Here is a 24,133-nt window from a genome sequence, read left to right on the forward strand (position 1 = left end):
CTTGTGTCCTAATTTGTTCATAATAAACTAGCTGTGAATTGACACCTTAAGTGTTAACACTCTGTCAGCATGGTGGAAGCTGGGTGTGTGTCTGTGTGTGTGAGTTAGGGGCATATGCTTCCAATCATATATTCATACACAACGCTGCCCCTGCAGTATTCACACGTCAGCTTTGCCACCTCCGTTGTGTGTACAGCGTGCCTGGCTGTGGGTCTGCCCGCCTGAATTTCCTGACTGCATGCCCGTGTGTGTGTGTGTGTATCTGCCTGTGCTTTGTGTGTGTGGGTGTGTGTGTGTGTGTGTGTGTTTATATTTCTACCTGTCTGCCTGCTCTGTGAAGTCAGGCCACCAGGGCTTTTTTAATTGCTTCCTCCTCCTGCAGCACCAAAACACTGTGAAGCCGAACACAGCAGTGCAGTATGTGTCTAGAAAGAGAGAGAGAGAGAGAGAGAGAGAGAGAGAGAGAGAGAGAGAGAGAGAGAGAGAGAGAGAGAGAGGGAGAGAATGGGAGGGAAAGTTAGTGTTTCTGAGTGAAATACCTGCATTCCCCAGCATATTTATCTTTTACAGTACTTATACTTCCCCCCAGCAATTTATTCAATATCTTTTTTGTTTTTCCTGAAGGACACTTGTCTGGAAACTTTCAAAGGTGCACATGCAGCTTGTAAAGTAAAAGGGTTAATCGTGCCTTCTGTGCTCACACCTGCATAGGTGAGAATAAAAGCCACAGTATCAGGGTGTTTAGTCTGTCAGGAGGATTAAGGGCCATTTTGGGCTTAAACTCCTCAGTCGCTAAGACAGACATCATCCATCAAAACGCCTTAAATGACTCACACAGATCTTGTTTTGCAAGCTCCTTTAAAATGTCATGTTATGGAGGGTCATTTCAAAAAGTGAAGCAAATATTTGCAGCTCATAAAGAGAAGGCGATATTACATCTATAATCCACTACACCTACCCTTTTGTGAGTGTCTGCCCACCTTGGAGAGGTGTGAACGTTGGTGTGAGCCGGACAACGTGTGAACCCGGTTTGCATTGTCCACGAGCAGAAAAGGAGAGAGATCGTAAAAAAAAGAAGTGCAGGGAAGAAGGGAAGGATACGAGGAGGCATTCGAGGGGGGGGGGGGTTGGAAGCAGGAACAGGGTGGAAGGTTTATGGCTCGCTGACACTGTTTTCTTCTTTGCTTGTGTTATTTCGCCTGTCTCACTTGAACAAACTCCAAATGTGTGAACGTCTAGTGCGTGTCTCTCTTTCAACGTAAGGTCCTGTGGGAGGGTGCAGGTGATTAAATCTGTGAAACTATATTATTCTTTTTGCAATAATTGTTCTGAGCCGCGTATTAAATGTTGAAACTTTTTTCTGCTGCCTTTTTCTCCCCAACGCACAAAGACCCACTTGAAAAGCTTGTTTGACAAATAGAGGAAAGAAACGGCCTCCATGTAAGAGTGGCGGTGTTTACTCTTTCGTTAACTAAACTCATCCTTCTTTGCAGAGTTTGGGTGAGGCCTGACAGACATGTACACAGACTCAAGCTGTCCAAATATGAGTGCAGCGAGACAGGTCCTATCCAGATAGCAGGCGTACCACATGTCCCATAAAGAGGCCGTGCAGAGAGAGGAAAAGGGGGGGAGGTATAGATCTACTCATGCACGGTCCACATAGCATGGATGCATGGAGACTGATGTGTTATCTTAGCCAGCTAGGAACGAATACCAAGCCAGATAGTTTGCAGATAGGAGCAGATGCAGACACAGATTGATTTAAAGACACTGAAAGAGTCTGGATGAGAGAAAAACACACACACACACACACACACACCAAAACACACACACACACACACACCCCTTTGAGTTTGCACAAATGAGCGAATGCACACGTGGGCATTTTTTCGATGTTTGGAGCAGCTTTACTCTAAACAACCCTCAGAGCGGCACAGCAGGTAAATGCTATAATTCATCGGAGCGCACACAGCGCCCCAGTTCAGACACAGAAAGGGAGCTCTATGAGGCATTATTGGAGGTGAATAGTGCGCGGCGGTGCCCCAGCTAGATAAATAAACTCCCAGCGCTCAGGGCCCGGGACCTCACTGGTAGAGAGAACAAACAAGACCAGAGTCAACCTGGGTCACTTCTAAATGTTTATTTCACTCCGCCCCCCCCCACCCCCCCCTCCCCCCCCCTCCCTCTCCCCCCTTACCTCCATCCTTCAGTCCAAGTCTCCCTCATTCCATCTCCTTTCTCAACACACACACACAGGCCGAGACCACCCCCCAATAAATAAACACACATTGAGCAGCTATAGATACATGTGCATATGACGGACACATGGCGTTTGCTTCCAAGATACAGGAAACACGCAGTCTGTTCTCTACTTTTAATTTTTTGCCGTTATAAACTTTCAACGCAGCCACCTGACAGTGATAAGACATGTTTAAAAAGTTTTTCCGATGCCAAAGCTTTTTTATATATATAAAAAAGGGCCGTCAGAGTCTTTATCAACGTTGAATGCAATATCCTGAAAGGCCGAGAAGCGGGGGATAATGATAACTCACCCTTTCTCTTCACGCTGAAGAGCAACCTTTGTCTTTAGTCTAAGTGAAATAAAGCGACACCAGTCACCTTAGAGTTTGCACCATTTGCTTCTGTCTTCACACCATGAAAGTACAAAAAAAGTAGAGGGAGTAGAGGGGAGAAGGAGAGAGAAACTGAGCATTTTCTTGGTACTTGGGAGGGAAAAAAGAAAATGGTTCAGGGGCTCAATAAATTCATTTCTCGTCTGAATGAGACCAGCAACGTGGAAAAATTTTGCCTTTCAGGCCGGGATGAATGTATGTTTCAACCACACATTAAGCAGTATTAGCGGTCAGTGAAGTGTCTAATGTGACTATTTTTCACAGTGGCCAACACTGCCCATGATTAGCATAATTAGCAGAGGCAAGCCTATACATATGGAAATAGAAAGTGCCTAAATGCCAACCCTGGTGGAAATTTATGTGCGGTGGCTAACACCACTGGCACATCTGAATAGAATGTAAGTGAAACTCATTTTTCATGTTGTTTGGTACAGTTTTTTAAGGTGTGATCTCAGGGCTCGTGTTTGGAACTGCTGGATTTAAACCGATTTATAATTTTTGTTTCATTGTGTTCACACGTTGATACATTTCTTTTTCTCTCTTTGAGGACTGATTAACAGATACAGTGAAATGTAGACAAACACACACCCACACTCACACATATGCAAACATTGCATTTCTATAGGTGAGATAGCAACTTGCCAGTTTCTCTTTCTCGCCCCCAGCCTCACCCTCCCACAGCCAACTTCGGCATTGTTTTACTGGCTGGGAAAGTTTGCGTCCATTTACTTTTGTTGCGAAAAGAGACGAAAAAAACGTTCCCTCTTTATTTTATTCTGCTGTTAGTTGGGAAACATCTGAAAGAAATTGAAGGGGTGAATGACAAAAGGGTCTGCATTCAGTCTGAAGCTGCTGTACTGAGGGATTGTATGGAGGGGAACGGCCCATCTGCTGGGGGGTGCCCTGGCTAGGGAATGCCACACAGGGCAGGGCCGGGCTGAGGACCCAGAGTGGGGCACAGTCGTGATTCTGGTGGGTCCACGTGTGACAAAAGGAGCAGGAGGTTTTAATGTGATGCTGGGTGCCAGGCCAAGAGAATGAAATTCTCAAGGGCCTCAATTTAAAAACACTGTGAAAAAAAGAATGATGTATGGGCAATGGCAGTGAGGGCGTAGCGTTCTAGTTTAGTTTTTTCGTACATTGTTGCTACTTCATGGTGGTCAGAACTATTTTTCCCCCTCTTTAATCTATCTTTTATCAAAGGGGGTTCTGTGTGGAAATTGTCTGTACGTGTCTTCTCGTGTTGTCATGCTTTGTAAATCAGGAGCAGATCATTTCCTATGCACGATGTACCAGGTAACAGCATACATGTCACTTATAGCCCTCTTCGTCTTGGGTCTTCCTCCATAGCAGCGTGGGGCCTTTCAGAGGGCCCCTAATCCAGCTAATCTACCACACTGAACTTTGAAGGTGGCTCGGCCTGACCTATCATGGCCTGGAACTGGGACCAGGCCTGTAAGCCACAAAGACAGAAGAGAATAGAAGAGAAGAGAATAAAAACACTGTGTTTTAAAGGTGGTCTTGGCTTCGTCCTGGAAGCCAGATGTGAGAAGCCACAGATATTTCACTGAGTTAGGGTATTCTGGCTGTTTGGTGTTTGGGTATGGGTCAGGTGGGGAGGAAATGACTGAGGTCGATGGAGACAGGGTCCAGTGTTTACACCGGTCCACCCACACAGGCACACACACACATTGATGCAAACATTGTATCTGTACACCGCACAGCCATGAAACCATATCAGGGCTTGTTATGACATTTTTTGCTCAATATTCACTTTCCCAAAGTTGTGACTGTTGTGAAAGTTCTTATAGGGGCAAAGTTGGTATATCAATTCACATGTTTTCAGCCGACAAAGTCAAGTTGTTTGCAAAAATCTGTGATTGGTCAACTTCCTGAAAACCATTTAACGATACAGCTCAAGATGGGATTTAGACAGTTGTGATAATTTATATATTTGTTAATTTATATTTTTATAGACCTGGACTAATTTTTCATGTTTCATAATTGCTATTGGAATGAAATTACCAGCCGCCGGGGTGTTAAAGCTCCGCACTCAAAGGCACTTTCTTCACAGGGTGGGAACATTTCCGGGAACTGTCTCTTTAAGGCTGTGCTGCAGAGCCCGGGCTGAGTGAGGGTAGAAGTGGGGGAGGTTGAAGAAGAGTGACAAAGAGAAATAAAGTGAGAAAGAAGGAGGAAAAGAAGAGGAGAAATGAGGGGATAGAAAGAGCAAAAAAAGCAGATGAGAAAAGTAAAGGACAAGGTCCCCGGCTGGAGCCAGAGCCGGAGTTGACTGAGAGCTGAAGTGAGCAGAGTAGCTGCGGAGCTCAGAGTTGGGTGGTTGGGGCCGGACTGGGGGTTGAGGAGAGAAGGCGAGAAAGAGTGAGGGAGAAGAGAGAGGACAGGCTGGCTGGGTGGTCCAGATGGGAGGAACGAGACACAAATAGCTATAATTTACTTCAGGAGGCCTGTAATTACAGAGCCAGAGTCTCTCCGAGCCACCCAGTTCCTGTTGGGATCAAAACCCCACACTGCAGAGGTTAACATACGAAATGTCAAAAAAGGTTTAACAGATGTCAACGAGGTCCACGGGCGGAAAGAGTTCCATTTTGAAGTAGCCCTTTTTTGATTAGGAATCTGTGTGGCGAGGAAACTGTAGCAGGGAACCACACGTCCATTCGCTGTGGCCTCATCACTTCATACATGTCCCTCACGGTGTGAAAATACTCTTTTTGAAAACTTCAGTTTCTAAGCCACAATAAAAAGTCGTCAGGAAATTACTTATCCTATATCTTTTTGTTGTGGCACCCTTGGAAATAAAGCTTTATAACTACCTCTCGACTTAGGACCAGATGTGTATACCCAACAAGAACATGTCCCATTTTGAGGTATTTTCTTTTGGGATGCACTGAGCCAGACACTTGGGGGGGGGGGGGGGAAGGCGCCCATGACTGCAAATAAACGAGGTGACCCGATATTCTCCTGCTCCTGCGTAAGTAATTAAAGCCTTGAAAGTAAAGCCTAGAAGTATTGGGAGTGTGTCTCCGAGGCCCTGAGTTTCTAACCTGATCTCACACTTTTCGCGGCCTGGGCTGAATAGTTTGTTTTTTCTTTTCTCCCCATCAATTATAGGAGCCTGCTCCAGGCTGGGGGAGGTACAGAGAGCGTGACTGAGAGAGGGAAAGAAAGAGGGAGACAGAGAGAGAGAGAGAGACAGAGGCAAGGGGCTATAGGCGGTGTTAAGGGGAATAGAGAAATAGATGCTAAATGGGGGTAAAGCCTTCAGGATCGAGTGCAGCGCAGTGAAAGTGAGTAAAAGAGTGACGAGAGTGACAATTAAGAAGGAGGTAGCCCCTGTTTTCCAGTCTCCCTCCACTTCCCCTCTTTTCCTCCCGCTCTCTCTGGGCTTGTCATGTAGTGGGACAGCGAGAGGGGCAGACGGGCCCTCTGTGATCCAGCGCGGCATGTTTCATGTCCACTTGGCACAGGCACAGATCCCCCCGGCTGGCAAACTCTTTTCAGGGCAACCTCCTGTAATTAGGGGGCTGGAGTCTACCACACAGCACAATATAGCTCGCTCCCTCTTTCTCTCTCCCTCTCCTTCTCTCTCTTTCTCTCTCTCTCTGTCTTTCTCCGTGTTTTTGTGTTATCCTCTCTCTTTCCTGTTCATCACCACTTCTGACATTCTTATCTCCCGTCATGTCATTCACAACCTCTCCTCTCCTCCCCTCTCCTCTACCATCCTCTCCTCTCCTCTCCTCTCCTCACGTCCTCAAAGATGGACACCGGATATTATTAAAAGAAGAAAGAGCCGTTCATCCTTTGCTCGTCCTAAACATTTTCCATGTATTCCTAACCCTCCGTATCTGGTGCCCTGGGCGGAGTGGCGGTGGGGTTTTACAGGGGCATCGGCAGGCTGGTTTTCCTAACAGGGCACATCTGTTTTACAGAATGGGCCAATGAGAAGCTGTATTACTCATTTCTCTTGGCCAGATGCTGGCTTGTGTGAAGTGCCTTCAAAACCAACACTGGCGAGGGCCAAGGGCGTTGGTCGATATGTGTGTGTTCTTGTTTTAAATGTGTGCGCACGCAAGACACTCTGTTACATGAACCCAATGTGTGTATTTGTGCATTTGAAGTAATATGTGCTAATGTATACAGCATTAATCAAGCTATCTTTGGTGTTAAAGAAGTCTTCGTTCTTTGTCTTCTAGCTGGCAGTCGGGTGAGTACAGAGCTTCGCTACACCAAGGAGAAGCAGGGAGAGGAGTCAGTGTTTACCTCACAGATGCTCATCCAGACCCCCAAAGAAGAGGGCACCAGTATTCTTACCCAGGAGGCCTTGCTGGTCCACATGGAAGCTGCTGTGTCTGCTAGCAAGGTCCAGGTGTCGCTGTTTGGAAAGTAAGCAGACCTCGGATATGTCACGGAAAAAATCACTTTCCTTGGGTTAAGGATCGTCACTAAAAAAGTATTTCCTTTCTTCCAGATCATGGGATCTTAACAAAATATGCTATAAATCAGGAGTTCCTATTATTGAAAATGTCATGATTGAAAGGGTGAGTTGACGAAGCTACAAGTTATTATGAACATTCCTTTTTTTCAGATTGCGATGTCTAATCGTGTTTTTCTTATATATATCCTAATTCCAGATGATTGACAAGCTATTTCCCTGTATGATAATCACCCCATTGGACTGTTTTTGGGAAGGGGCCAAACTACAGGGAGGCTCCGCCTATTTACCGTAAGTCTCGGAATATTTCACACACTTTTTTCCTCTTTTTGCATATTAAAGATTCATCGAGACTCTAGGCTCTCCCTTTTCTGTCACTGCTTCCATCTGACTTGCGTTGCGGACTGGAGCTTTTGGAGGGGTCCGTAACTTTGAACACATGCTAGATGGAGACATACAGTTGGGCTTTCAGTAGTCTGTCAGTGGGTGTTGTGACTGACAGCGGCGGTCAGTAATAGAGTTCTTTTAAGGCCCAGAGAGGGACTGGATGGAGGATGGAGGGTGGGGTGGGGGGATGTCCTGACAGAGAAATTCAAAAGAGGGGGAGAGTGAGGGAGAGATGGAGCGAGAGAGAGGGGAGATGACTGCAGCGGCAACTGGATGGTGGGTTGGTAGAGCGGAGGGCGGAGAGGCGGTGGTGGTGGTGGTGGTGGTGGTGGTAGCAGGGGAGCCCTTTGGGTCAGACAATGGTTAGCATTCTTTCAGTTTACGAGTGAGTGTCCGTCAGTGCAGGGGCCCCGTAGGAGGGAGGGGGGGGGGGGCAGGCTTTGTCAGCTCACGGCTAACACTCGGCATTCTCATGGTAATGCCCCGGGCTCCCAGCTCCGAAGTTGTCCAACAAATAAAATGGGAAGCATTCAAGTCTCAAGTCCCCCGAGAAGACAGAGAGAGGCTACAAGACAGTTAACAGCAGAGACGGGGCGTATTTGGGCATTTGTGGATTCAAGTTTTTTTTTTTTTCCTTCTCCTTTTTTTGGTTTGCGAAGTTCTCCTGAGAAATAGAGTCACTGAAAGAGGTTTTTTTTTTTAAAGCTGTGATATTTCAATTGAGCCCTCGGTTAATAGAGGATAGTTTAGATCATAGCAGATGTTTCCCTGCAAACAGAATATTTGTTTAGGTTTCTGTCCGGAGCTGACAGCAGTGTGTTGCATGACAAGCCAGCGAGTTCAGAAACAAACAAGTTTCCCATTCTTTGCATCTCCCAGTTGGCTTTTGTGAGAGCACAACAACCGAGAAGGGATAAGTGTTTCTTTGATGATTCACATGTCCTCCAAGTATTCCTGTAAATAACACTAAAGTGCTCCACATCTGTTGTTATTCCTTATTTGTTTGTTACTCTTTTTTTTTTCACGTATGGCTGAGGCGAACTTGTGGTCACTGAGGCCGGTGGCTTCCGCTTCCCGTTCAGCCCTGGTTTTAAAGATAAAAAAGGGGAAAAATTAAAAGGAGTGAGGATGGAGAGAGGGAGATGGGAAAGAGTGCGAACAAAGAGCAGCAATCGATGAAAAAACAAAAGGGCCCAGGCCCGGTTCACTCAAGCAAAGAGTAGCTGATAAAGGAGTGTGTCTTTGGGAGCTGCAGCAGAAGGGATGCTGGTATGTGAGAATAGGATGGAGCTCTCTATTCTCTTCTTTTTTCAATCACTGCAGGAAACGTCTATCTCAAATGCAGAATCTCAAATCCTCGCTGTTTTCAAAGCATAATATCGCTCTGTCTATCATGGAATATTATATTATATACCGTCCATCTTTGAGTAGCATTGTCAAACTGAAGAGCATTGATTCCTCTTCTGATAAAAGCAAAGAAAGCAAATAGACTTTAAATGAAAACAATTTGTATAGATGGCAGTATGGAGGAAGGTGATGGATGTATCCTATGAAGAGGGAGAGCAGGTGTAACAGGTTCTTTGTCAGTGAACATCATTTCCTTCCTCTCGCATCCCTCACCTATTTCCCAGCTCAGCCTCTCCCCTTCCCTCCCTCCTTATCAAGATGTTTGTGAGGCAGAGGTAATTGTTATGACTCGGTGCAGGACATAGAGGAATAGAAGCGAGCAGGCAGCCACCCTGCCTTTTCCCTGGGCATTGTGGCAGCGTGAAACAGGATAATAAACGCTATTTTATCCTGTATCTGCAGCTAGCCTTTTGCGCGGCCCGAGCAGAGAGAAGTAAAATCAACTGAAGTTTTTTTTTTTCTGCTAAAATTGAACTTCAGCAGGGATGCAAAGCCACATAGCCTCACAGGCTACGTGCGGTGGGAGTTCTTTTACAGTTTTGTGATCTTCAGGTTATCATTTCCTAATTGTGTCTCTGCTCTTCAGGGGTATGCCGGACATCCAGTGGATGAATCTGGATCCAGTCAAGCTGATGGAGGAGCTCAGTCAGTTCACTTCACTGGAAGGATTTAAGGAGATGTTGGACAAAGCCCAGGTGAGTTACAATGACACATTTACTGAATGAAAGACTCATGAACAATGACTGCTAACTCATCTACGTGCATACCTTTTTCCACAAACTGAGATTTTTGTAATGTTCTTTAATTCTGCAGGTGGGTCATGCCTACATGAACAGGTCTTGTCTGGATCCCTCAGACCCAGACTGCCCTCTTAGTGCCCCCAACAAAGACAGAGGAGAGGTAAGACCACACAAAAGACCAAAGCTTCAGTCATTCCATATACAAAGTAGCCGTGGCACAACAGAAACTCATAACATATCTCTTGTGTTTTTTTCTGTCTGTCCCCCTGCTCTCCTTCCATTCAGAGTCCTGACATTGCCAGGCGTCTCCAGGGTGGTTGCCACGGTTTCAGCCGGAAGTTCATGCACTGGCAGGAGGAGCTGATCCTCGGTGGGCTGGTCAAAAGCAGCCAGGACACTTTGCTGAGGTGAGCGTTTATTAATGCGTGTAAAGATCAGAGCGCGAATATTCAGGGGGTTTTACACAGCAGCTATAAATTTGCTCTTGTCATTGGAAGATGTAATAGTAAGAGAGTCAGGGGGGGGGTATGTATGTGTGTGTGATCAATACCAGCTGAGCAGGCAGCCGGGCCGCCCATCAGCTTGTGAGCCGCTGCGACTGGAATCTGTGTAACCCCTAATAACCCAACAGACACATGCTAGGAATGCCTCGTACGCACAGGGATCGGTTTCCTCCATGACCCCGATCCAGGATAGGCCAATTAAAGATGACTGACAGCCACATAAAGCCCCCCCACCCTGCTACACATTTGTTGTGTAAGTGGCCAAAGAGGGAAGACGAATTAGAAGGAGAAAAAGTCTCTTGATAAGAGACCAATACAAATGTAGTGGCAATATTGGGTCGGAGCCCAGATCACGACCCACATGGGCCCAACACGTCTTTGGAGACGCATTTACTCGGGGATGTGATTTATGATCATTTCGTTCATGTTTTTTTTCACTGCCCGTGCTAGTGCCAAGAAAACCTGAGGACATCTGGGCTCGCAGCCTGGAGATCGGCAGACAGACAGTCTAGATAACACCTGCTTTTGGCTGTTTACATTGGCAGACAGGCAGGCAGACAAATTCTAGACGAAACGGCACCTGCCTTTCGCCATTGGCACGGGGGTGCACTCCGGCTATAGTGAGGTTTAGGGAAACAACGGGCATTCAAACAGTCAAACGGGATGGTTTTTAATGCGCTAATTGGGAGATGGAGAATGCAATAGAGGTTTCACAATCCTGACATCTCTCGTTTTTTGGTGTTTTGCAGTGCGGAGGCCCTCCAGACCATGTTCCTGTTGATGAGTCCGAAGCAGCTGTACGAGCACTTTAAAGACGACTACGAGATCCACGACATCAACTGGAACGAAGACAAGGCCACCGCCATCCTCGAGTCCTGGCAGCGGAAGTTTGTGGAGGTGCGTACACGAACACACACATTTCATGTACATTCTAATGCACACGGCACCACAAAGTAATAGAAAGAGGATGAGAAAAGTGAGGAGGCATTTCCTTGTCCCTATGCGGGCTTGTTTTGCTTTGGCTCACACACACACACACACACACACACACACACACACACACACACACACACACACACACAACCACACACACACACACACACACACACACACACACACACACACACACACACACACACACACACACACACACACACACACACACACACACACACACACACGTTCATTCATTCTTTCTGCAGTGTCTGAATTCCATCAGTCTTCAGCTCCCTTGTAAAGCGAATCACAGGGCAGTAGGTATGTGCATACGTGTGTGTGTGGGTGGGTGGGGGGTAGGTCAATCATCCCTCTCTGTCAGAGCCCTAGTTATAGGAACAAGCTGTTGCTGTGATAGCTGACACCCACCATGGTGAGGGTAAGGAGGGACGCAGGGGGGGAGGTAGGTGAGGGACATGGAATGGAGGAAGTGGAAACAAACCTAAACTCAGAGAGACGCCGTGCCTCTTTCCCTCCGCGTTACAAAAAAAAGAGAGAGAGCAAGCGGCGATGAAACGCCAACAGGTAAATTGCTGCCGGTTAGCAATTGGTCGACTCGTGGCACAGGGAGTGGAGAGTGCCTTAGCCCGCCGAGCCATGCTATCCATCCCTTTCACCTTTGACCTCACAACCTCACAACCTCTGGCATCTGTGCTCATTACTCCTCAGTTGTCACACACACACACACGCATGCTATCCCCGGAAGACACACACACACAAAACACACACACACAAACACACTTTCGTACTCATTTCACACACATGCACATTTCAAAGAGACCGGGGGGCCTTTTTTTCTGTTTGGGGTTATTGGAGAGGCTTGGTTGTGTCGGGCTGTGGAGGATGTTTTGTATCGTTCTAGATTATCAGATTGTAGTTCATTTTTTAATGCAAGAAATTTGTATCCCCCCCCAGGTCGTCCATCAGAGCATCCCAACTAACTCCAGCCAGTCAATCCACGCTTTCTCCACCACCACCCTCAACGACATCATGAAATCCTTCTCTGATGTCAGCGTCATCAGGGTGGCCGGAGGATACTTGCTCATGGTGAGCATATTATCTGATTTAAATTTAGTTCAATTTAAGATATTTCAAATTATGATGATACTTAATGTGGACGTCTTCTCTCCAGCTCGCCTATGCGTGCGTGACCATGCTAAGGTGGGACTGTGCTAAGTCCCAGGGGGCCGTGGGGCTGGCCGGTGTGCTGCTGGTGGCCCTGTCAGTGGCCGCGGGCCTGGGTCTGTGCTCCCTGCTTGGACTCTCCTTCAACGCCGCCACCACACAGGTACGCCAGAGCGGAGACTTCAATTTGTTCTCTCGCATTTTTGTTCTTCTTCGTGAAAATCAAATTTTCATTCTCACCCTTTTGTTTTTCTTCCTAGGTGCTTCCCTTCCTGGCACTAGGGATCGGTGTGGATGACATGTTTCTGTTGGCTCACTCCTTCACAGAAACTGGAACTTGCATCCCATTCAAGGTACCTTGAAGAGACTCCTCTCCTGTCCTTTCATCTCCTCTCCTCTAGTGTCCTCTCCTCTCCTCACCTCACCTCTCCTCCCATCTCACTTTTTCTTCTTTTTTTTTTTTACAGGACCGGACAGGCGACTGTTTACGTCGCACCGGCACCAGCGTCGCTCTGACTTCCATAAACAACATGATTGCATTCTTCATGGCTGCCCTCGTACCCATCCCTGCCTTGCGGGCTTTCTCCTTGCAGGTACGTTCTTCACACACACATACACACTCGCACAGACATAAACTGATGTACACAATCACACACCGAGAGGCCGGGGGCTCCTTTGAAAATGAAAGAGATAATTTAAGAGAGGTGACATTCATTCAAAGTAAGGGAAAGCCTTTGTTTCCCCATTTTATTGCTGCTGCCGCTACGGGGCCAACTTTTTTTGTGTGTGTGCCTCTGTGTGTGTGTGTCTGTACGTGTGCATAAATGTGTGTGTGTGTGTTTGTGTGTGTACATGTGTGTAATGTGGAATAATCAGAGCAAAAAGAGTGATGAAGAGACAGAGGCAGAACAAGAGGGAGAGGGAGAGGGAGGACTGGATCAGTATATCACTGGCCCCTTCAAGGCGGTTTGCTCTGATCTGTGACTAACTGTGGGTGGTCCGAAACACACAAGCACACACAAATACCCACACGTAGACATACACACACACTGGAAACCACAGCCAGTTAGAATGTCAGCTTCAGGGGCTGGAGGGAATGGGGAGGTGGTGGTGAAGGGCGATGGTTTTGCTCAGACTTGCAACATATAGATATACATACATATATATAAACCCCCTCCTCCTCCTCCTGCTTCTTTCTATCATTCGTAGTTCTTTCTCTCTGGCTCTCTTTTCTTTTGTTCTCTCTCTCTCTCCCTCTCCCCTCCTGGCTTGCTTAGTATTCCTGTCTGGTGATTTAGAGTCTTTTCTTCACTTTCTGGGCTTAAAAAAAACAGGAGCCCTGACTCTCCCCAGCTGAATTAGGGTGCCAGTAATTTCCACATACTGTTCTCCTCCGCCTCTTCTCACTTTGTTTTTCTCTGTGTTTCTCTCCCTAGGCGGCCATCGTGGTCGTGTTTAACTTCGCCATGGTGCTGCTCATCTTCCCCGCCATCCTGAGCTTGGACCTCCACCGGCGCGAGGACAAGCGCTTGGACGTCCTCTGCTGCTTGTACAGCCCCGGCTCCAACCGAGTCATCCACCTCTCCCCCCACGAGCTGTCGGACGCTGGGGAGCAGACGCACACGCCCACGACGGCAACGACGCACACGCACCAGTACACTGCTGGGTCCACGATCACGACCAGCACCCAGATCACCACCACAGTGCAGGCGTTCACTCAGTGTGACGCAGCAGGACAGCACATTGTTACAATTCTACCGCCTACCTCACAGATCTCCACCAGCCCGACTTCCATCATCATCTGCCCCACCTCCCAGGCTTCAGGTAAATAAAGTTATATGAAGCTTGTTTTTTTTTTTGTCAAATTCTTTTTAGGCCGAAACACTAATAATGTTGTTTTGCTTTTCCTTCTTCTAGCCACCACTCCTTCCCCCACCACCACTTCAGTGCCGGACCCCTACGGCTCCCAGCTCTTCAACCCGACCTCCAGCTCCACCCGGGACCTCCTGGCCGAGGTGAAAGACTCCAAATCGGGAAAAAAGTGCGTCCCACTCCCTTTCCTACACTGGAACCTGTCCAGCTTTGCCAGGGAAAAATACGCCCCTCTGCTCCTCAACCCGAAAAGCAAAGCCATTGTGGTGGTCCTCTTCCTGGGTCTCCTGGGCCTCAGCTTGTACGGGACAACCATGGTGCACGACGGCCTCTACCTGACTGACATTGTGCCACGCGACACCAAGGAGTACGATTTCATTGACGCCCAGTTCAAGTACTTCTCCTTCTACAACATGTACCTGGTCACCATGGATGGGTTTGACTACGCTCGATCGCAGCGGCTGCTGATCCAGCTGCACAACGCTTTTAACTCTGTTCGATGCGTGGTCCGAGACAGCGACGGCAAACTGCCCCGCATGTGGCTGCACTACTTCCAGGACTGGCTCAGAGGTAAGAATTCAGGAGGAATAATGTTATTTTTTGAATGAGTCATGCAATAATTCTTTCCCCTGAGGGTTTTGGAAAATGATATCAGAAACTGGTTGAGGTTTTTTCAGGTGTGCTTTTTTAAGGACAGGAGTGATTGAGTGTGAGCGTGTGTGTGTGTGTGAGTGTGTGTGTGTTCCTACGTGTGAGTTTGCAGAGGGTGAGTGAAAGTTCAGAGTTCAGTCAAGCTGTGTACCCCCGTACACCTGGGCTAAGGGGTGGTGCAGTGAATGGGTTAGGGTCATAGGTTATCTTTGCATGGCTTTGTGTGTGTGCGTGCGTGCGTGTGTGTGTGTGTGTGTGTGTGTGTGTGTGTGTGTGTGTATGTGAGTGTGAGTGTGTGTGTGTGTGTGTGTGCGCGTGTGTCCTCAGGCTCAGACCTGTCAGAGGCCCAGTGAGGAGGAAGTAATCGCTAACAGGTTGATCAGAGCCAGCTGAAGAAAAAGAGAGACGGAAAAAAGAAACTTGATATTCCATATTGTCAACCCCACTTCCCTCATTGTGATCATAGAAATCATAATATTTCTAAATGACACCCATAATTTAATCCTTCTTTTGTTCTACCTCACACATAGGTCTACAGATGTCTTTTGATGCTGACTGGCAGGCGGGCAGGATTACAGCTGACAGCTATCGCAATGGCACGGAGGACGGAGCTCTGGCGTACAAACTCCTCATCCAGACCGGCTCCAAGAAGGAGCCTTTTAACTACAGCCAGGTATGTCCAAGAGCTTCAAAGACCCAACAAAAATTCTGAAAACAGAGTTCACGTGTCCTTTCTAGCACACATGGTGTGTGGCATTGTAGATAATTATATCATAAGCTGTGTAATTTACAATTCAGTTTGACAAATACTCAAATACAAATCATTCTTCTCTAGCTGGTGTCTCGTCGGCTGGTAGACGCTGAGGGTCTGATCCCCCCAGAGGTGTTTTACATTTACCTGACCGTTTGGGTCAGTAACGATCCTCTGGGCTACGCTGCCTCCCAGGCCAACTTCTACCCCCATCCCAGAGAGTGGATTCACGACAAGTACGACACCACAGGGGAGAATCTGCGCAGTAAGTGTCTCATCTTTATAAAAGTGTGGATTGGACATGCCTGACTCACTTGTGGTACGAACATGATCTCTAATGTCCTTGTCTCCTTCAGTCCCAGCTGCAGAGGCCCTCGAGTTTGCCCAGTTCCCCTTCTACCTGAACGGCCTTCGCCAGGCTAGCGACTTTGTGGAGGCCATCGAGAGCGTGCGGGCCATCTGTGACGAGTTCAGCCGCAAGGGCGTGTTCAACTACCCTAACGGATACCCCTTCTTGTTCTGGGAGCAGTACATTGGCCTCAGACACTGGTTCCTCCTGGCGATCAGTGTGGTTCTCGCCTGCACCTTCCTGGTCTGTGCGATCCTCCTGCTCAACCCCTGGACCGCCGGCATCATTGTAAGCCAACAATCTCTTCATCACGTCCTACTCCTTCTCATCCTTACCACTGTTTTCCACTCCGGCCTATTTCTGTCTCACCTTGTCCCTCTCATCCTACGTCAACAACATCATTACCCCCTTCCTCCCGCTCCTCTTCCTCTCACTTTCTTCTCACCCTTCTCCTCACAGCTCAATAATGCTGTCTAGGGGGCCCCTTTTTCTCTGTGGAGGGCCACTACGCACGCACACACACACAGGGACCTTTGTCATTCTAATGTAAGTTGGGCCGGCCTTAGAAAAGGAAATGCAAAGGAGCAAGAAAAGGCTTTGCCCTCCTGAAGCCTCCACTTCCAACTCCCTCACAGCTTTTGTCAGAGAGAGAGGGAGAGGCTTGGGGACAGGACAGATCTTCCCAGTTGCGACCTTGGCCTGCTCAACCCATCCATCAGGGATATGTGGATTTGTGTATGTGTGTGTGAGAAAAAGAGAGAGATGATCTGAGTGTGCAGTGTTTGGAAAGCATTTCACACACGAGCTGGTGGGACCGGTGATCCCAAAGGGCCCCCCAGACTCGCACACATACACAAATCCACATATCCCTGGCCAGTGGGGGTGCCGAAGTGTAGCACAACAACAGTGCCAGTTTGAGTTGGAATGTGTTTAATTTAAGTAGCGGTCCCTCAGCAGCACTGATTGAGACAGCAACTCTACCCAGTCTCCTCAAGACACAGCGACACGCATGTATGGTTTCCAAGCATCAGCCTGCCAGTAAAGGTTTCACCCAGCCCGTATGAGGTCGTGCAGTAAAACGGCTTTTATCATTTCCAATTTAACCGTGCCCCGGCTCATAGCCCCCGCTGGGATCAAAAGCTCCGGTTGGCCGGGAACTGTTTTTCCTCCTTGTTTTTGAAGACTTGTTTGTACCGTGGTTTACAGTAACATCACCCAGTTACTGCTAAGACAAACTGAAGTACTGATGTGGCATTAAAATGTCGGAAACAATAAAATACTGCTATCATGTGAAAAACAAGATAGTTGCCCACAGGTGGGTAATTTCAGGCCCTGTGGTTGTGATCCTGAGCACAGGGTCAAAGATTGTGTTGGGACAAATCTGCAAACGACATTAAGTTTTATTATTTAAGTGCTTATGTATTTTTTCACTTACTTGCCAGTTACAGTTTGTCGAGGATCGGACATCGGCTCACTTCCTTTCCCTCTCTTCTTCTCAGGTGTTTATCTTGGCCATGATGACGGTGGAGCTGTTCGGCATCATGGGTCTGATCGGCATCAAGCTCAGCGCCATCCCCGTGGTCATCCTGATCGCCTCTGTGGGCATCGGAGTGGAGTTCACTGTTCACATTGCACTGGTGAGTCAACTCATACACATGGATTGATTCACAATTAGAGGGACCTACTTTACTTGAAACCCGAAGTTTCTGGTTAGACTGTGAAATAGCGACTATACACTAACATGTGAGCACAACAAAATAAATCTTAATCTTAATCTCTGCATACAGCAGGGAAGACTTACATTTAACCTGTGATTTCACTTATTATTATTGATTGAATGTAATTTCTCTCTGTTCTAGCATTTAGCTTAACCAATTTCATTAACGCAATGGGCTGCATTTTGCAACATTTTAGTCGTTTTAAAGTGCAAAGCACAGACTCCTGTGGCTTCATGCCTGAAACGGAAAGTGATTAAGGTGAAATAAGTGTGATTAAAGATTTACTGGGGAAACTTTTGGCTTCCTGGTTCACGCTGGCAGCTCTCGAGCACAGTGTAGTCTTGTAGTGTAGCGTAGCAATCCCCAACACAGCCAAAGGCAGGAATTCTGAAGTGTGCCAAGCTTCGCCGCAAGCACAACTTTTGTGTAATCTGCAAGATTTCCAACTCATCCCCCCCTCTCTCTCTCCACCTCAGGGCTTCCTGACAGCGATTGGCAACCGAAACAAACGCTCGGAGGTGGCTCTGGAGCACATGTTTGCCCCGGTGGTCGACGGAGCCATCTCCACGCTGCTCGGCGTTCTCATGCTGGCAGGGTCCGAGTTTGACTTCATCATGAGGTGAGATGCTTTGTGTTTACGTATGTTTGCGTGTGTGTGTGTGTAGCTATGTGTGTATGTCTGAATTTGACAAGTGCGGACTTTGTGCTGTGTGTGTGAGAGTGACGGCGCTCCCTTTGGCCGCAGCGGTGTCTACACCCTCCTCAGCCCCATATGTTACCTTAACAAGAAGTAGTGTTTTGGTTTCACGCTTCGGGTGTGTGTGTGTGTGTGTGTGTGTGTGTGTGTGTGGGTGGGTGTGTGTGTGTGTGTGTGTGTGTGTGTGTGTGTGTGTGTGTGTGTGTGTGTGTGTGTGTGCGTGTGTGAGTGTGTGGAGCCAGTTGTCTAGCTTCTCTTGGAGACGGGAAGAAGCCTTGTGGGGGGTCAGGGGTGCTTGCAGGTGGAAATGTTATACCCCTATTTATGCACACACACACACACACACACACACACACACACACACACACACACACACACAGTGACAAAACATGCACCTGGTTCTGTCACTCTGGGCACACACACTACCATCTCCCCAGCCTCGGAGCACAACAAATGGGGAAAAACATCAAGGGTGTGTAGCAGCTGCTCGTAAACATGGAAGTGTTCTGCTACCCACTGGGTGGTGTCTCTCTCTCTCTCGTTCTCACTGATTCTCTCCCTCAAACACACACACAAGGGAATCTGTTAAAATTCCTATCATCCGTTTGGCATTCTCTCCCTCCATGTTAGGTGCCATAATAAAAAGTGGAGCTAAATTTGAACTGGTCAGCCAGTCAGTTGTGTGTAGGCCACCAACAGACTTCGCTCCCCACTATGCGTGTGCGTGTTAACGCGGGCATGCAAGTTTAAAATGTGTGCATATGTATATGTGTGTGGGTGTGTTTTCTACCACTGTTTCATGGTCAGAGTGGAAAAAAGACGAATAGCTCGATGTTTTTCAGCCGAACGTGGTCTCAGCCCAAACCCGAAACCACAATCTTGGGCTCACAGACTGCAGCAGGCTTCCGCGACATAAAAAGCAACATTTTTCTGGAGAAACAGAGTAGAGGCAGAGAGAGGAGGAGAAGTTCTCTGAGGGTGGCTTTCTGTCGGGTGGGTGGGTGGGTAGCTGGAGGCTAGATGAATGCATCCTCCACAGTGGTGGATTAAAGAGATAGAAATTGAGAACTGATAGGAAACTGGATTAGGATTTAGGGAGTCATACAGTGCATTTTCAGCCTCTTGATTTAATGCTTTTCTCCCATAGAAAAGATCATTTTCAGAGGATGGGGTGAGGGGGAGACAGAGGGGTCTAGTATCTCTGTTGGAGGTCTTGTTTAGTTGTAGTTGTAGCTGTGAACGGGTGAATGGGGCAAGCCAGGGCTGGCTAGCTAGGGAGTAGCATAAATATACTGCTGTAAACATCTCCTGGCCTTGTAATGCACTGAATAAACAGCAAGCCTAATTCAGCTCTGCTCAGAGTCCGCTCTCACACACACACACACACACACACACACACACACACACACACACACACACACACACACACTTCGTAGCATGCATGCACACACATGCGGGCCACATATGCACACACACACCCACACAAGGAAAAATGCACACACATTTACGCTCTCTTTCGCACGCACACACACACACACACACACACACACACACACACACACACACACACACACACACAACTCCCCAGGCTCTGAAAACGAATGGAAAAGATTACTGTTTATATAAACAACAGAATTCCTAACAGTGAGACGCTGTTGGAGGTCCCACCAAAGTCTCACTCTCCATCTTTCTGTCTCACTCCGCTCGCGTCATTTAGAAATGTCTCCCTGAAGTGTTTTGTCAAAACTAGAGGACATGCCTGTGCTTCTGATAAAGGAAGGGGAAAAAAGGACAGCAGTTAAAAGAGGAAAGGGGAAAACATGTCGGAGAGTGGTTGGTGTCAATATGGTTTGTGAAATCATGCCCAACATGTGAGCCATCGACTTTTTCCTGAAGAGCGTCCTAGTTAGAGCGGTACCAGGTCGTCCGTTCAGATGAGAGAAGTGTGTTTTCAGAACACTCTGCAGCTATTACCCCCGTCCTTGTTTGCTTTTTCTATTTAATTTTTTCATTCCATCAATCACTTATTTCTTTCCTCCCTCTTTCTTTTTTACCTCTTTAAGTCTGGCTGGTGGTTAGCATCTCTGTGTGTCTCTCTCTCTCTCTTTCTCTGCTTTCTGTTAGTCTTTAAGTGGAGTCCTCTCTAATTTTCTTGGGGAGCTCTTTCTTGTGGCCGGCCTCCACCCCCGGCCTCCCCAGAGCTCCGCTGAGATGCACGCACACACAGACACAAAAAAAAACCTCATATGCATAGAGTGTGGGTGAAAAAGAGAGTGAGAGAATGTCGTGTAGCAGCAGCACAGTGGAGGCATCAAAGCATGTTTCAGTTGGACTGAGCAGGGAATCAGATTTACCCCCCCCCCCGTCCTCCTGCCTTTGATACACAAATACTGGGCTTTCCCTGACTTCTTCCCCTGAGCTGCTTCCCTTCCCCATGTGCCAACTATGTGTGTGTTTGGAATCGAATCACATATGTGTGTTGTCGTCCATGTAGAACATCACGACACCATGGCCCCCTACCATTTTTTTGTCACAATAAAAGACAATTTGCACTATAGCACAATTTAAAGATTTTTGTCAAATATTAAATGTTTCCCACTTTGTGTCAAAGTGCCATACATGTTCCTGACAATTAATAACAAATAAGATTAGAAATAGGAATATAGGGATGTTGGCATAGTGCACAAGCATATCTCCTTTGGAATGCATTAGCCTATAGCCTGCTTCAGAATTAGCAGCTGCTAGCGGTTCAAAGCTATCTCACTGTACCTCACCTTCTTAAATGAGAGTTTACAAGATGCTACTATCTAGTTCGATCTGACGTCGGCTCTAACGTCCCTCTTCTCTCTCTGTTCCAGGTACTTCTTTGCCGTGTTGGTCATCCTGACAGTGTTGGGCATGCTGAACGGCCTAGTTCTCCTGCCGGTCCTCCTTTCCATGATGGGGCCGCCATCTGAAGTCACTCCAGTGGACAATGCCATCCGGTTGCCCACACCCTCCCCCGAGCCCGCCCTCCCACCACCCATTACCCACCACGGATATTACACGGGCCACCACAACCCGCGGTCGCCCCGTCAGCAAGCGTTTTCGGAGTCATCGGACTCCGAGTATTACTCTGAGATGACCACCACGTCAGGGATCGGGGAGGAGGATTATAAGTACTGTGACCGGAGCGCATACATGGAATCGCATGTCAACGTTCCACCTCCTACGTCTCATATACTGCTGGAAGCCAGCAAGAACCCCAGCTTCCCCAAGCTCACGGTACGCTACACAACCACACCGATAAGATATGAAACTCCACCTGTGTGATGAAGTGATTTTTAGATAAATGTGTTTTTCTCAAAGTAAATTATAAAAATGTTTATTTTTTGCAGGTGGTGAAGCCGTTCAAAGAAAATGCAACAGGCGCCGGTGGGAGGATAGAACCATCAAATGAATCTTCGTACAACGCACAGTCACCTCTCGGCTCCCAGGTCACGTGCTGGGACGGGAACAAGCGGGAGCAGCAGCCGGGCCTCCACAGGCCCCAGGCTCAGCCCGGCCAACATTTACCCAGCGACAGAGCTTACTACCCTGGGAGGACTTCAGGTCAAAGTGGACCCAGGCCTCATAACGGCAGAGGGCCTCAGCCAAACAGGACTAAAGGGCCAAGCTATAACAATAGCACCTCCATCCTGCCGTTGCAACAAGGCTCGACTGGGGGTCCCATTACCGTGGTTACCGCCACAGCCTCTGTGACGGTGGCCGTGCATCCGAACTTGCCGGGGGCGGCGTATCAAGGCTACATGCATGAAGGTTTTGACACTGAAAGCGAGTCAGACTGTTTCGAGGCTGCTAAAAGGACTCGTGGTGACAAAACAAACTTTTCTTCATACAAGAGAAACTCTATAGAGATCCAGGACTTGGAAGAAACACAGACACAGCATCAGCTCTGCAAGACACAAGGTGAGTCGACCTCAGCACGTCCCGACTTGTGATCCTGAGAAGTGTGCCACGTGAAGCCTTTTCGGCGGAAGCCTATTTTTTTCTGAGTCTAACTCGTTTCTCTCTCCTGTGTTTGTTTGCTGCAGGTGGGTTGAGGATCCAGGCAGCCAAAGATTGCTAGACTCTCTCTCACACACACACTGTGCCTTCTGCTTCTTCAAGCCTCTGGCTGCCTCCCGGAGCACCTTGACCCCCCCCCCCCCCCATGGGGCACCACGCTGCGTCTCCAACTCTCAACTGTACATAGACTTCAAACAACAACAACAACAACAAACGACAAAAGATTTATTTCAAGGACATATTAAGAAACAAATGACTTGTTTTAAGAATTATATAAATCTATGAGTATATATTTTAATACTAAAAAAAGAGCTATTTAAAGGAGTACTGTATAACTTGGGTATACTCTTGTGTAAAAGATCAGATGTAAAAGATTATTTTTGGGGGGGGGGTGTGGGGGAGCAGTTGATTTCCCCCCCCTCCCCCCATAGTGTATAGAATAAGAAATGTGCTATATGTAAAAAGTGTCCACAGAAAGTGAGATGTTATTAAGATATTAGGCTATTGAACATACATGGTCAGTGTTTTATTTCTATTTGTATTGTTATGTTTGTTTTTTTTTGCTGCTACACAATAATTGTAAGTGATTTGCCTTAAAAAAATGCAGTATCCCCCCCCTCGTCTCCCTCTCTCTCACGTCAGTATACTTAGAGATTCTGCGTCTGACACACTCTCTTGTATTTTAGATATAGATATTCTTATTGCAGTGTAATAAGAGCAGAGAATTACACTGTTTCCTAAACAGCAGTAACCACCGTGCCTTCAGTAAAACCCCCCCGTCCTTGCTAAATCGCAGCGTCCAGCTCAGTATTATGTTCCCGCTTTCGTGTGAATATCATCTGTTTCGTCCAGACGAAGAGTAAATTGGTGTTTGTCATTCATCACATCATGTGTCCACGTCTGGGAATATCTTTTATTTTTTTTTTTTTTATGTGATCATTCTGTCGACACGCTGGCAGGGTCACTTCTTATTCACGTATAAATTTTCATGTTGAGTCTGGCAATGTTCTCAGTTCTCCGCAGTTTAAAACTACTTGAAGGAGCTATGATAAGATTATACTTGTTTTCTCTACTGCAGTTTTTGTAAGCTCCACAGCGGTCAAAGTTCACATTTGTCACTTTGAGACAAACATGTTGCTCGCCTCCTCGTTTTATTTTGAAAGGGAATTAGAAAAATCCAATGCAAAGGGAGTGATTTTATTTGTTTTCTGCCTTTTCTTTTCTTTCGTCTTTGCTGGCTGCTTTCGGGTTGTAACACGTTCATGCTGTTGTGACCCAGTGCAATTATCGCATTGTGTAAATAGGCTCATTCTTGAATTGTAATGCTTCCGCCCGCTCCGACTCACTTTCTAATGTCTCCCTTGTTCATACAAACCTCACATGCGCCACGCTCTTTCTTTCTTTTGGTTCTTAGGATTTATCGTTTAATTTATACAGATTCTGTCGTTGTGCGTTCAGTATTGGTCTCATCACTGCCAGGTTAAATTGCAGGGAAAAACTTTGCCAATCATTTATTTTTTTTCTTTCATGTCATTTTTTTTGTTTTTAAAGTGGCAGCTTTGATTTCTTTTGTAAAAACAGAAGAAGAGTTCAGTAGCTACTCATCAGAAACGGGCGAAGCAGCATTTGTCACTTCGATCGGACGGGAGGTGTTGTCAGACAGTGGGGGTGGGGGGGGTTGAGGGGTGGGGGGGAGTTCCTTTGTAGTTTATTTCAACAACAAAAAATTGTTAATGTCATGCCATATAAATTATTTATATTAAAAATTTATTTTTGTAGTTTGTACAGATGTTAGTATTTAGAC

General features: G+C 47.2%; 1 protein-coding gene across 2 annotated transcripts in view; it reads left to right on the forward strand.

Annotated features, from left to right (window-relative positions):
• Positions 1-22,409, forward strand: part of ptch2 (patched 2) — a 26,350-nt gene extending 3,941 nt beyond the window's left edge. The window contains exons 3-24 of one of the 2 annotated variants that reach the window (XM_061084735.1): positions 6,848-7,037; positions 7,123-7,192; positions 7,286-7,377; positions 9,467-9,575; positions 9,694-9,780; positions 9,906-10,027; positions 10,873-11,020; positions 12,035-12,166; positions 12,252-12,407; positions 12,505-12,597; positions 12,712-12,837; positions 13,681-14,047; positions 14,162-14,686; positions 15,298-15,440; positions 15,603-15,783; positions 15,875-16,155; positions 17,367-17,504; positions 18,062-18,204; positions 21,141-21,546; positions 21,660-21,763; positions 21,809-22,230; positions 22,356-22,409. In XM_061084735.1, the coding sequence (XP_060940718.1) occupies positions 6,848-7,037; positions 7,123-7,192; positions 7,286-7,377; positions 9,467-9,575; positions 9,694-9,780; positions 9,906-10,027; positions 10,873-11,020; positions 12,035-12,166; positions 12,252-12,407; positions 12,505-12,597; positions 12,712-12,837; positions 13,681-14,047; positions 14,162-14,686; positions 15,298-15,440; positions 15,603-15,783; positions 15,875-16,155; positions 17,367-17,504; positions 18,062-18,204; positions 21,141-21,546; positions 21,660-21,763; positions 21,809-22,230; positions 22,356-22,390 (4,070 nt within the window). In that variant the 3' untranslated portion in view covers positions 22,391-22,409. Of the gene's footprint in view, positions 1-6,847; positions 7,038-7,122; positions 7,193-7,285; positions 7,378-9,466; positions 9,576-9,693; positions 9,781-9,905; positions 10,028-10,872; positions 11,021-12,034; positions 12,167-12,251; positions 12,408-12,504; positions 12,598-12,711; positions 12,838-13,680; positions 14,069-14,161; positions 14,687-15,297; positions 15,441-15,602; positions 15,784-15,874; positions 16,156-17,366; positions 17,505-18,061; positions 18,205-21,140; positions 21,547-21,659; positions 22,231-22,355 lie in introns of both variants that reach the window. The other variant, XM_061084734.1, reaches the window with a different exon arrangement.
• Positions 22,410-24,133: the final 1,724 nt, after the last annotated feature.

Source organism: Limanda limanda, chromosome 13 (assembly GCF_963576545.1).
Source record: "Limanda limanda chromosome 13, fLimLim1.1, whole genome shotgun sequence".
Taxonomy (NCBI): domain Eukaryota; kingdom Metazoa; phylum Chordata; class Actinopteri; order Pleuronectiformes; family Pleuronectidae; genus Limanda; species Limanda limanda.